The sequence below is a fragment of the Manacus vitellinus genome, unplaced genomic scaffold (genome assembly GCF_001715985.3).
Source record: "Manacus vitellinus isolate BGI_N305 unplaced genomic scaffold, ASM171598v3 scaffold_19_pilon, whole genome shotgun sequence".
Taxonomy (NCBI): Eukaryota; Metazoa; Chordata; class Aves; order Passeriformes; family Pipridae; genus Manacus; species Manacus vitellinus.
The window spans coordinates 9,815,624-9,828,745 of NW_021939395.1; the positions used below are offsets into that span (position 1 = coordinate 9,815,624).

Here is a 13,122-nt window from a genome sequence, read left to right on the forward strand (position 1 = left end):
ATCAGTTACAGTAAGCTCAGCTTTCATGGAGATTACTTTAAAAATATCTGTTCTGAGGATGTATGAAAATTATAATTTCTGACTTAGGTTTTTATTTATTCCAGACTAGGGCAAGCTTACTCTCATTGAGTGCAAGAGGGGTGTCTAGACCCCAAGTCACTTTTTAGAAGAGGAAGGTCTCTTACTAGTGACCACAATTTCTCCTTCATGTTCCTTGGCCAACAAAGCTTTTAGCAGCAAATATGATACAATGCTAATTTCTATATACTCTATACTCCTTCTATTTACAAAGTAGTTTTACATTTTATTATATTCCATTGTACAACTTTACATAGTACGTCATCACTTCAATTCATAGTTCAGCAATTCCATACATATTTAGATAACTGCCTTTCCATGTCCTGTTATACATTTAGCTTAAAAAAAATAGTAGAAAACAAGCACAGTGGTGCAACGTCCAGGCACTTTCAATGTTGCTCAGCAAAATAAGCAAGCACCCTGTTTGAAAGCATGGCAACTCCTTTTGGGAAACAAACAAACAAACAAACAAAAAATCCACAACTGAATCTTTGCTCATCATGGATGGTTTTAAGCATCCTTTGTACAGTTCCAAGAATTCCTGAGAAAGTTCTGTAAAATATGACTGATATGTTTATATTTCAGCAGTGGGTCTGAGTGAACAGTAACTTCCATCACCAGAGGTTCCGCTGATGGCACAGAAGACATGGAGGGAGTCGTGCATCCACGGGGAGTGCATTGTATCTTCATGGTAGATCTAGACAAAACACAATAATCACTAATTCAGTAAAGGTCTCAGCTCATTATTATAATCAAGCTGTTTAAAAAGGTATGCAAAAAAGAGATACCCAACCTTGTCTTCAAAGCTGTTTCGCAAAGGCAGCGTAACAAAGAAATGAGAAAGAAGAGTAATTTAGCAATTTCTGTAGCATTAATATATACACTATTCTGCATATTGCTGAATCATTTTTCGTTACAACTATGCACCATAGGGAAAAAACAGTTCTCTGTACAGCAATTTTTTTTATTCTGTCTTAGCAGTAACAGAATTTTAATAGTTTTTTTGGTAAACACAAGGAGTACATGCAGCTAAACCCAGCAGACACTCTTTACCTCTGTGCCATTTGGCAAGATATTATACTTTATAATCTGAAGGACAGTCTGACAGCACAGGATCTAATTGGACTGGCAGAGCTGTGCTAGAGCTGACTGTGTATTTGTTTTTCACCATGTGGTTCACCAGTTAGCCTGAAGTTGCATTACTGGAACTGATATCACTGGCCATCATAAACAGCTTCTGGACATCAGCTTTCTGCCAGTCTCTGAAGCTTCCAGGATCTGTTTGGCTGCAGTTTATCCATTTTTTGTGTTTACATTTCCCTTATTTAAAAGATCTGTAGATAGGTCATGGGCTGACCCAGTGAGTTGTCCACCTGCCCTTCCACCTCAAACAAAGGGCACTGGCTGTACTGCTTTGGGACACTGGCAATATTAGAAAAGGATATGTTATTTGCAATGGGAACCCCAAATTAATGCAATATACTCTTATGTTTACCTGAGTAATGTTGCAGAAGAGGAAAACATGTTCCATTAAGTGTAATTTGTTAGATACCTGGGCCATTTGACGGCAATGCAAAGCTTAAGTCAGCAGTTGTACATAATGTCATATAACTATAGAGAACAGTGTTTTTAAACATGGTCTTTTAAACTGCCTTTTGAGATAAAACAAGAAGTGAAAAGTATATCCTTCTCAGGGAGCCCTTCACTTGGACATTTCAGTCATATTTTGCCCATGAACCAATGACAATACAACAGTGGATTTGCAAATCTATTGAGACAGTAGGGAGTGTGCTTTAACAATGCTTCTTAGTATTCTAAGATAACTTTAACCATTGTACTGTGACAGTGCAGGACTGGGTGATTTGGTTTTGATTTGACTATTGCAGAATTCAGAAGCCACAAAAGTTCCAGCAGCTGCATGCAAATTAAATGTCTTGGAAAGGTTTACTGCAAACAGCTTAGAGTAAGCAGGTGGCAACTCCTATGAACGAGCTTCTCTGATCAAAGTTCAGCAGTGGAGTATGCAGGACAGGTAATGCAAATGAAAAAAATTAGTGTGGCACAAGTGCAAAGTGAGTAGTTTGCATCCTAAAAAAATGGTGGTGATGAGCAGAATAGAAGAAAAATCTAACAAAAGCAAGAGGGGTTCTGCAGTCACTCTCAAACAGATCCACCCTTATGCTCCTACAACAAAATTCAGTCCCATCGTGAGACTGCTTCCCTAAAATGATATTGTACTCTTCCATAACAAGATTCTGATTCCCATAAGCATTATTTCATTGTAAATAAACCTAATTTACAAATACTAGCCTGGTGCAGTTGTATTATTTTTTGTATTTGCACATTTTTGCATTACTGTGAGCAACTGCTCAACTTACTGTGGAATTTGCCTAGCTGCTTTCAGTGACTTAAAATGTTGCATTTTTAATTCATAGTCACACATGGACTGTATATCAACTAACTGGGAGTCCCTGAAAGGATTTATCTAAATTTCAAGTTCTATGAATCACAATGCAGTCTGTACCATTAATTTTATATCCTTGATACTATAAATCTATAAAGCTTTCTTTTGTCATAATGAAGGCAAAATTAAAGAGCAGAGGTATGGAGATTACTTCAGAAACCCAGTTTTCATCAAATTTCATAGCATGATGCTAGGTACAAGTGCAACTGCTCTTTGAATCTCTCACCTCTCTGATGCTACTACTTGAATGTATTTTCCTAGAAAGATCAAAGCACGGATCAGATAAATTAGAAGAAATATTTTAACTGTGCATGTAAATGACATGTTGGCATCAGGCAAAAATTAAAAGAAAACATCTTTTAAACAAAAATAACATATTAAAAAAAAAAAAAGTAACTTAACCTGGATATAACTGAGGGAATGGAAATTTTTTGCCAGAGAATTTTGATCTGTGACCTCTTGTAATGTATAAAACATGACAAAACACAGGGCACAGGATTTCTGACCACAACAGCCAGGAAACTACAGCATGTGTCAGCAAAGACTCCACCCTGAAGCACACTGAATACCAACACCAGACTGAGACTTTCAGTGAACAGAAAGCAGTTTTAGGAATGCACCAAGTCTATTGCTTAATTTTCATGTTCACTTACTGGCCTTTTTATATTTAGCTACATAACATGAAGGATGATCAAGTTTTCAATCAGATCTCAGTTTTCAGCTTAGCTAATTTTCAAGCACAGAGAGCCACCTCTGTGGCCTCCTGACATGCAGTACGTGCCTGTTCGTGGATGATGTCAGAAAGCTCTTTCACCATATCCCGAAAGTTTGATTTCAGTCCCTCGTGGTACTCCACTTGGTCCTCCTTAATGAGACGCTCGTTGAGCTCCAGAGCAATTCCACAGGCTTGGATAAACTTCCTGGGGAGGAAAGGAATGAATTTGGGGCATTGCAATAGTTTAGTCTTCTACTAAGCAAGCAACCAAAGAGACAGGCAAATCTCATTATTTCCCACTACCCTTTTTTCTCCAATGTTTGGGACAAGTTGCGTTCTGGGAGCATCCCTGGCCCGGTGGATCAGGGAATGGGGAGGGACTGCAACACAGGGATGGGGCTTTCTGCTGGAGCTCCTTCAAGCCTGGATCCTCAGCAGATGGGACACACTCCGACCTGCAGGACCACACACAACTCACCGGTACCAGATAAGCCCAACCAGCTGCACGTGGGGTCACAGAACAGAGGGAGGCCATGGCCAGGCACAGAGGGGAAACCAGGGCTTGTCAGAGCTGGGTGTGTGACACAGCAGTGTGCTGGAGAGGGCAGGTTGCTATCAGCAGAGACAGCCTCCAGAAGGAAGTTTGGATCATGGGGAGGTGCAATACTGTTTCTTGCTTACCATTGTTCATTCTTTGCTTCATTTCACACACGTATTTTCCTTTCTTATAAACCTCATTTGAAATAGAGTTTGTGTTTGTCCTGCTGGCTGCACTGCAAGGTTGGAAAGTAAAACTGCCTTCCCTCTAGTCTGCATCTATGCATGGCAGGTTCACATGGATTGCTCCCTTATTGTCAGGTTACTCAATACACAGAAGGAGAATTGGATTGGCCCAAAAGCTGCTTTCTCCATGTAATTACTAAGGAGTGAAATGGGAGTCACCAGCACAGAGTAACAAACGCAGGCGGTGGCAGACAACTGGTTGCACTCGAGAGGTTCAGAAAATAGGGTGGCAAAGACTCATCATCCTGAGGTGAAGTAGCAGTTGCCTAATTATATCTTGGAGGACACTTTCAAGTGAGAGGTAAAACTTACCCTAAGGGACAGAAATTAGAAAAACACCTGTGCAAGTCACATAGTTTCAAAAATTAGCAGCAGAAATGAGAACAATGGTCTTCCATAAACGGGGAAAGGATTTGCTTTAAAGTATTTCAAGTTCATCATTATCTAACAAAAAATCCCTTTGGAAAAACTGGGAAACAATGCACAATATGAAAGATGCCTGAAGACAGGACTGTCAGATCTCTGGTTTTCAAACATACTTCCTTCATGTGATAATCTCAAATATCCATACCAACTGCTGAAGCAGGTGTTCAAGTAAATCTCCCCATGAAGAGCACAGCCCTGAGCTTGGGAACTCTTGACAGATATAATTACATTGGCTTTTCTCATATGTCTGAGCACCCATAATCCTATGAGACTTGGATCTTTATAAGACATATCAAACACACAGCATCTGCTGATTTTGGAGACAGACAAAAATAAAATCAAAGCAGGTACCATGTTCCAGCCAGCTAGCTAGTTTTTATTACATTAGAAATCCTACCTGAACATTTCTTTCAACTCATTCACCTTCTTAGCAGGATATTTGCTGGACTGGCTGTCACTTAGGAAAGCTCTGGCATAGGCCAAGGGACCAGCATTAACCTAGAACCAAAGAAGAAATCTGAGGTGGTGAATCACAGAAATCATTTATGCTAGAACTTCTGCTGAGCTGCTAAAGGCATTTGTGAAAAGAATAACAATTTTTTTTTAAAAAACCCACCCAACATTAGCTATTTGAATGCCATCAACTCTGCATTACTAATGTCACCAGAGACACTGAAAGTTTCAAAGGTTGAGTATTTTTCCATCTACATTTTCTAAGATCAAAAGATAAATGGAGATAAAAAGAGAGATTAAATTTGTTTCTTCGTACTTTCCTCTTATTTCCGTTTGGAAAAGCAGTATGATCCGAGTCCTAAGGTCGTTTAACCAGCTTGAGAAGTCAGGCTTGCAAAAAGGCTATTTGTGCCTGATACTTGCAGTGCAATGTTGAAGAGTTAAGTATATTTCAGCAGTCACCCACGGCCAACTAATGGGCAATTACTTGGACTCGACTCTGTAAACACCACTGGAGAAGTGCTTATTGCCAGGAGCCTCCTGCTAATGCAGCAGCGAAGCTGCAGGGAAGCTGAGCTGGCAGGCTGATGGCTCAGCCCTGCAAGCCGGGTAGTTAATGATTTCTGGAAAGTCAATGTGTTGTGTCACGACTAGATGGCTCACCCTGAGCTGTGTATATAAACACAGTTTTGAACAGACATCAGACAGACTCACCTGCACAGAAACACAGCCTTGCAATTTGAGCTGCAGCTGGATCATGTCAACGTCACCAGCAGAGCAGAGTTTCTGCAGCTCTGCTGTCTTGTCTTTTATTTCATCAGTAGCAACATCGATTGGTTTTAAATTAACCTGATGTTCATAATTGACTGGAATTCTCTTCTTTACGTATGGAAAGGAGTTGGAAGCTAGCAGAAACAGCAAAAGAAATTTATAGATTGAAAAGTCATGCAGCACATAGGAGTACTCTTCACAGAATATATCCAAGCGGATTCTTGCTCTCAGGGATTTATTTGGGGTGTGTGAAATCTCAAACAAGGCTATAATTTACCAGCACAGTTTATTAATTTGGAAAAATGTGAGCATAAAAACACAAGGTAAATTATCCCTCACAACCAGGATATCATCTCACAAGTCTGATTAAGCTGAGAGAATTTCATGAGAGAAGTTGAGGGATATTTTCATGAGCTAAAATAGTTTCAAAATAGTTGCTGATACTGTCTCATGATCAGATGTTTGTACTTACTAGTTAGAATGGTCCTTTTTTTACACTGTTCTTCCACACTGCCATGCTTTTTTCCAGATAAAGTGTAAGGAGTTTCAAATACAAATCTATTGATGTTATGATTTCTTTCAAATTCAGTCTTTCTTTCAGAGATTTCTTTGTCTTCAAAATAGGGCTTCACGTAAGTCACTTGAATATGGGCATACTTAGGATCAAGGTCTTTAATGTTGACCTGTGGGTTACTCACAAAGAGAGCAAAGGTTAATAACTTACAGTTGACTAATTTATATACTGGGATCTGATTTAAACTAATTCCCTGCTGACCTAGCCTTACTGCGTGCAGATTAGTGACACATCAAATGCTCCTTTTGACCTCAGCTGGGATGTCTAGACCACTAGAAGATAAACGAGACAAGGAGGTGTGGCACAAGAAACATGTCATATGGTGCCAAACAAGCTGCTCCTGAGCAGGCAGTCATATCACCTTATCCATCAATGCAGCACATGCCTCAGCTACTTAGTCCTTCTAATATGACCATAAAGTTTTTGGAGCACAAGCCAATGCTCATACAGTGCTGTGCTGGGACAGGCAAATCTGCAGGCTTGCACTAAGCCAGGTTTGGGATCACCAGTGCTGTCTTTGCTAACCCAGATAAATCTGCAGTTGCAGCCTAAGGGTGTGAACAGCCCTTGCAGGGAGCATAAATAAGTATTCCATGTGAAAGAGAAGGAGCTATGGCTGCAAGGTCCAAAAAGATTTTTTTTTTAGACTTGGAGTGTCAAAGCAACAAGAAGTAACTCTGCTTCCAGTCATCTGCTGCTCTGTGCTGGCTTCTGACACCTGCCAACAACAAGGCTCAGTGGGATGGGGATTGCAATTTCCCATTCATAATTCCCAACTGATTTGTCTCCATCCACCCAGGAGCCGGAGCAGCACCAAAACTTGTCAAGCTGTGCCAGCATGTCCACACTGGAGCATGAGGATGCGAGGGGCCATTGGAAGCAAGGTGCTTGCAAGAGGGTGGAGGAGAGGGCTTGCTCCTCCCTTCCTACAGGCAGAAGGGAGGGATGCTCTGTCAACTTCCTTCTTCAGCTCCACACAGCAAAGTTCACCCTAACAGCATTTCATTAGCTCGTTCATGCAATTTAACTCTACCTTATTAGAATCCTGGATAATCTTTACAGTCTCTGACCCAAATTTTTCTCCATAAAGCTTAAGAAGTCTGAAGGAGATCTCTGAGAGGCCTGTCAGTTTAGGTTCCTTATAGACGTATTCCTTCCCATCTTCTTCTTCAAAGAACGTCTTGCATTAAACACAAAAAAAAATAAAATAGTGAAGTAGTGAGTGTGAGAAACAGAGGCCCAGTCGGGCAATTTCCAATCAGAATTTATTATATGATAAAAGCAACTTCAGCGCTGGGTGATCAGGGAAGGGGTCCAACAACTCCCAACGCCTGTCACACCCAAAGAATACAGTTGTTCTACATTTATTTCCAGCTACTTCATGCATATTCATTATACATAAGCATAAACATTACACATTGTTATCATCAACAGATGTTTTTCTTAACAAGAATGTTATCTATAAGCATCCATAATATATTGTCAAATCAGACATTCAGCAGATGTTTGCTTGCTATCTATACAAAGTTATAAATTTCAAGAAAGGTCCTATTATCTATCTAACTAAACAAAATTGTCTCACTATAAATCCTACACAGGGTAAAAGGGAGGTAACTTGTTTTATCTCTTTATAGGGGCCCAATTAAATTTTATGACTTGTTTTTCTTTTCTCTCCAGGTCATATTGACCTTACACTGTTTCCTCTTAATCAGCTCGAATTATTTTGTGAGTTTATCACATGAGGAATAGCTGTGTTCCTTCATTTGGAGAACTTTATCTTAGATTTGCTACTTGGAAAGTAAGTTTCTACTAACATTTCAGAAAGCCAAGAAGGTTTGTAAGGCTATGGCTCCCATAAAGTCTCTCTGAACTCAGCCTGTTTAATAGGTTCCTTCAAAAATTGTCTAAAAAAACCCATAAAATTCCTCAACCAACCCAAACATAGCACATCATTGCTTGAGTACAATTGGTGAGAAATCTAAACAATATGGAAGATGGTTTGGCCAGCACATGACCTTTTGGAAGGTTGGGAAGAAACAAACGGGAAAAAAACCATAAAAACAAGGTACAGAGAAGGAGCTGAAAGATAATTAAGTTGAGGACAGCAGAGCCATAAGAAAAGTCTGAAATTAAGGAATTTGTGTAGACTGTGAGAGACTTTAAGCAATAAAAAAAAAATGGATTTTCTCTGCTTTAATTTCTCTTGTATTCAAGGAAGTGGAACTTGGTGTATTTACTGTAAGTAAAGACAAAACCGCATCAAAGGTTGTGCTTGCATCACCAGTCCTCCCAATAATGGAAACAGCATGAAAACTTCACACTTTGGCAAGCTATTCCGGTCAGAAGTTGTGACACAGTGTTAAAACTATTTGTGGGTAGCTGGAATAAAAAGCCAGCAAAGCTTTAAAGTACAAAACTGGATCAAGTATTAAATGTCAGGATGACATGTTACACAGCTTAATTTTAGGGGCTAGTCCAGTTATTTCCACAGCTTCTGTAAAACCAACCTTGCAGTTGTTTTCTTTTATCTTTTGCTAACCTTATTTACTTTTTACATATCCAAAGTTGTGGATAACATGAGGACAAATGTAAAATGTATGTCTACTGCAGCAAATGCAGCATTGCAATGCTCCAATATGCTGTGTGTGCAGTGACAGTGGTGTTCAAAGGTAGAAACCCATGATGGTTTCAGGGGTATTCATCATCTTCTCTAAAAGAAGGAATGAGGAAAAAGCAAGGCTAATTTAATTTCCATAGGGTTTTGTAAAGAGGAGTCCTGTATGTCCCCCACGGTTATGGGTCCACAAGCAGAAGTAGGTTGTTCAGGGACAAAAAGGACATGAGGGTATCATACTTTAGATTAACTTCTACAGGTAGAATAAAAAAAAACCCAAAACCACAACTGCTTTCAAGCTCAGAAGACTTCATCAGATATGACAAGATCATGCCCCTTCCTGGGACTCTAAGCCCCAGATCTTGTTCAGTTTTCCAATACTCTCTATCTCTACACATGAGTAACCAACACTGATACATGTTTTGTCTCCATCTTCTCCCATAACCATTTACTCTACTAACATGTAGAAGGGAGCAGCAATTGTCTGCAGAAAAAAAATGTTTGTTACTACTACTTTTTATATACTATGGGTATATATACTGTTAGTGGTTATATATTATACACACTAAATTGTGTAACTTATAATAACTATAGTTACAAAAATATCCCAGTGTTTTCTGAACCCAATAAGCCATTTCCTAACTGCTGAGCTGTTTTATGAAAAGCCTACCAGCAGAATCATAAACTTGATAATAAGTCAAGTGCTCCTGGAACAGACACAAACCCTCACCACAGGCGTGTGATACCAAAATGCTCAGGTAGACATGCTGGTGGCTGCCACAGAGGAACTTTTAAGCTCCAGGTCTGACAGAGCAGCAGCTTTTGGGGCCAGGATGCCTGGTGAGGGGTAGCTGACAAGCCAGTGTATATACTTACTTGTCCATAAAAGGCCACTCTGAAAAAGGTTCCAAGGAGCCTCTTCCTTGAGTGCATTACTTCCAATATCTTAGCATATGCTCCATGGAGCGTTCTGTACAGCTGAGTAAGCTTCTGGAAATCAGATTTTGACATTGTTAAAACAGGATTTTGCAAGTAGGACATTCTGGTTAACACCGGAAGCTACTGAGATATCTGAACACAATCCTTTGGAGAATTGAAACTTGAATTTCCAAAGAGGTTGAACTTGTGCAGTTTTGCTTGAAAAACCTGCCTTAAGTACATGCTTAGTGTCAGGTCTGCAAGGTACCACAGACTGCAGTAAAGCCACTACCCTTGGAGAGAAGACTGAGTGCACTGTCCCAGCGTGCCCCCTGACTTGGCTTTTATGAGTAGAGAAGTTTGCAATATTTTATGCAGGAAGTATTTTTTTGATTAAAAACAGCTTTATAATGAAAAAAAAAACAACAGATCAAGGCAAGACTTTCCCTAGCTTCAGTTATATTTGGATGCTGTCCTGATGTGGAAGGGGTCATGGAAGAGGGTGGGAAAGGGTAACACTACTCAGCAGCTGAGGCCCAGCCTCACCATAGCACAGGTCACAGCAGGTACTGGGAAGGAGCAAGGCAGAGGGCTGGTAACAACTTCCTTCCTTCCTCTCCACTTGCCACCGAATTGCCTACAGATCTAGTCCTTTGAAGAGTTCTCACTCTGTTTTTAACCCTTAAGAACCTCAAGTCTCAAAAAGAATCCAGCTTTGAGGAGCATATGGGATGATAAGTTTTATTTTAGGGGAAGGAAGGTGGGAATTATTCACTAAATATGAGTCTCCCATAACTTTAGCTTTGGTAATTACCTCTCAGACCATTGCTTTCACTAATTTCTTTAACGACCAGCAATGAAGCAATCTAGAAAATTACCTGCTATATGCAGATAATTTCAAAATACCCACCTCAAATTCCCGCCGCTTTTCATAAATAGGAATGATCAGTTTGGAAACTTCAGAAATTGTTTCATAACGCTCTGCTTTCCACAGGCCATCTACACACTGCTCCAGCAGCTCCACCAGGACCTCCTACAAGAGCAACCAAATGGGTGATGTTAATAACAGTCAAAGTTAGAAAAGAAAGCCACTTTAACTTCAGATACTTTATTGTGTCCCAGGATAAGTAGCCACAGTTTAAGTTAAGAAGAAATTAAGTTTAAATCCTGGGTGTTCCCAGTCTTTCCAAAAGCATTCTAAATTTTAGGGGGGGGGGAAGAAAAAGTATGAATTATTTTTAAAAAGTTCATTAATTCTTAGCAATCGTTAGCACAATAGCCAGCAAGTATGTCCTGGTTATTTAGCTACCTCCTCAGGAGAAGGCCAAAACTCTGGGAAAATACAGAGATGACAGCACTGGGAGTCAGAAGTGTATGTCTAAGAAACATGTCCAAACAACATGTGTGCAACAGCAGTGGGATGTGATGCTGAGGACCCTCAAGCTTAGTCTTGAGGAGTGGGCAGCTGGGCTGCAGGGCCACCTCGCTCAGCCACGTGTGGCCCACCCAATGTAGTTGTACAGCTACGGTGCAGAAGTAACTGTGAGACTTTATGACTCATGGGTGGATCCACCCACTTCCCCAGTGCCCTGCTATGGTTTCTGGATTGTTCTGATAACATGCTGTCCTGCAGCACAGCCCTAACTCAAGGGCAACCTAAGTTGACTTGCATTCTATCCCTCCTTGGAAACACCACACCCAGCTGCACTGCCCTGTGCTGGCAGAATCAGGATTTGCATAACAGAGGAGGCAAAGGTTGTGGTGCAGCTTTTTCAGTCTCGATGCTCGAAAAACCTTTCATAGGAATCAAGAACTTACACCAGTTTTGCCTTTCTGAATCATACACAGAAAATCCTTCAGTGCAGATTTCTCTTGGGAAATTGCAGTGCAACAGTCTTCTTTACAGATGCCAGTGCATGCTATAATTTATGTTAGAGCTCACATGAACAATGTCTAAAACTAAATCCTAACCAGCCATCAAATATCCTATAGTCTATAGTACAGGACCTCACCTCACTGTAATGTACATCCATCATCCCACCATCTTCTTTCATTGCACCTTCTTCATCAATGTTGGGAGTGATTTTCCTGAAGGCAGTGCATCCACTGGGGAAGAGTTCTGCAGCAGGCAAAACCAAATAGCCAACACTAAGTGGAGAATTTGGAGGGACTCCAAGCCTCCTAAGCAGGGTACTGAAGACTTTCCCAGCCAAGGCAGTGCATTTAACAAGGTTCTATGCAGCCTTAACTTTTTGAAAAGTTAAGGGTCCTCTTCAACAATTAATCCCTTACATGAAAATATGAAGTGGAGTCAATATATCAACTGTGGAACAGATATTTAGAAGAAAATCTGCAATGTGGTGTAACGTGAGAACACACGAGTCTATCCTTCCTTCCTGTTTTGTGTTAAACCACAACACTCTCCTTTTTTTCTCATTGTTCTTTATATATGTGCATAGTTTGGCTACAGTCTCATTTCTTGACTGAATTTTGACTGCTTTATTCTATAGTTTTCTGTACTGCCTATAGCAGTACTTCTGATGAACATATTGACAATCAGTTTTCAACATGGGCTTCCCCTGTGAGCCCATTTCCTACTGTGAGATACAAGTGAACTTTTAAACAAAGGCACGATGTGTCAGTTCTTATTTCACTCAGCACCATGCCAATGTGGTTGCCTAAGAAGACCTGGCCAGCCTAGAAAATGCCTGAATATGAGCAATTGGATTCCTTTCTTAAAAAATACTCGTAATCTTCTAGTTTTATCCATTGCATTATTTATTTTCTTTTCTAGCTTGTCTCTAAAATAATCATTTACCAAATCGAGAGAAAATTATCTTTAAAAATATTTCAGTCCCCTGAAACCCCTTCACTGCATCATCCCCCTCCTTGTGCCTCCCAAAGAGCAGACACTTACTTTTCCTGTGCAGAAACTCTGCAACGAGGGCTGCTACGTGCACATAACACATGGCTGCCTGCAAAGCACAAAGGGACATTATTAAAATGTCATCTGAAAATCTGTCTCTGTTGCGCACCGTGTTTCTAATCACATGAATCACCTCTGAAAAGTCTCCATTTTTCACGTGTATCTTTGCCATGCTGTCCAGCCATGTTTTCCGGAGCTCCGGGGTACTCGCGTAGGACTTGGCTAAGCTGTACTGCAGATCTATCAGCATTTCTGGATCCTTCTCGTGTTCTTTCATTTGAGCAGTAGCCATAAGTACCGTGCGGATTCTCTTTGTCAAATCTTTGACTTCAGAAGGAAAAGCAGTTGCCTGACACAAAACAAATCTAATTAGAAGATAATACAGAAAACACAGGCTTTG

At 40.3% G+C, this 13,122-nt stretch overlaps 1 protein-coding gene across 1 annotated transcript in view; it reads right to left on the reverse strand.

Moving 5' to 3' along the window:
- Positions 1-635: 635 nt before the first annotated feature.
- The window catches only part of DOCK11 (dedicator of cytokinesis 11), a 59,536-nt gene continuing 47,049 nt past the window's right edge, over positions 636-13,122 (reverse strand). Inside the window, exons 43-53 of the mRNA XM_029959200.1 lie at positions 12,856-13,071; positions 12,714-12,771; positions 11,809-11,915; positions 10,707-10,829; positions 9,755-9,868; positions 7,298-7,444; positions 6,163-6,373; positions 5,634-5,824; positions 4,864-4,964; positions 3,324-3,462; positions 636-775 (exon numbers count right to left, since the gene is read on the reverse strand). Of these exons, the coding sequence (XP_029815060.1) occupies positions 653-775; positions 3,324-3,462; positions 4,864-4,964; positions 5,634-5,824; positions 6,163-6,373; positions 7,298-7,444; positions 9,755-9,868; positions 10,707-10,829; positions 11,809-11,915; positions 12,714-12,771; positions 12,856-13,071 (1,530 nt within the window). The 3' untranslated portion in view covers positions 636-652. The remainder of the gene's footprint in view (positions 776-3,323; positions 3,463-4,863; positions 4,965-5,633; positions 5,825-6,162; positions 6,374-7,297; positions 7,445-9,754; positions 9,869-10,706; positions 10,830-11,808; positions 11,916-12,713; positions 12,772-12,855; positions 13,072-13,122) is intronic.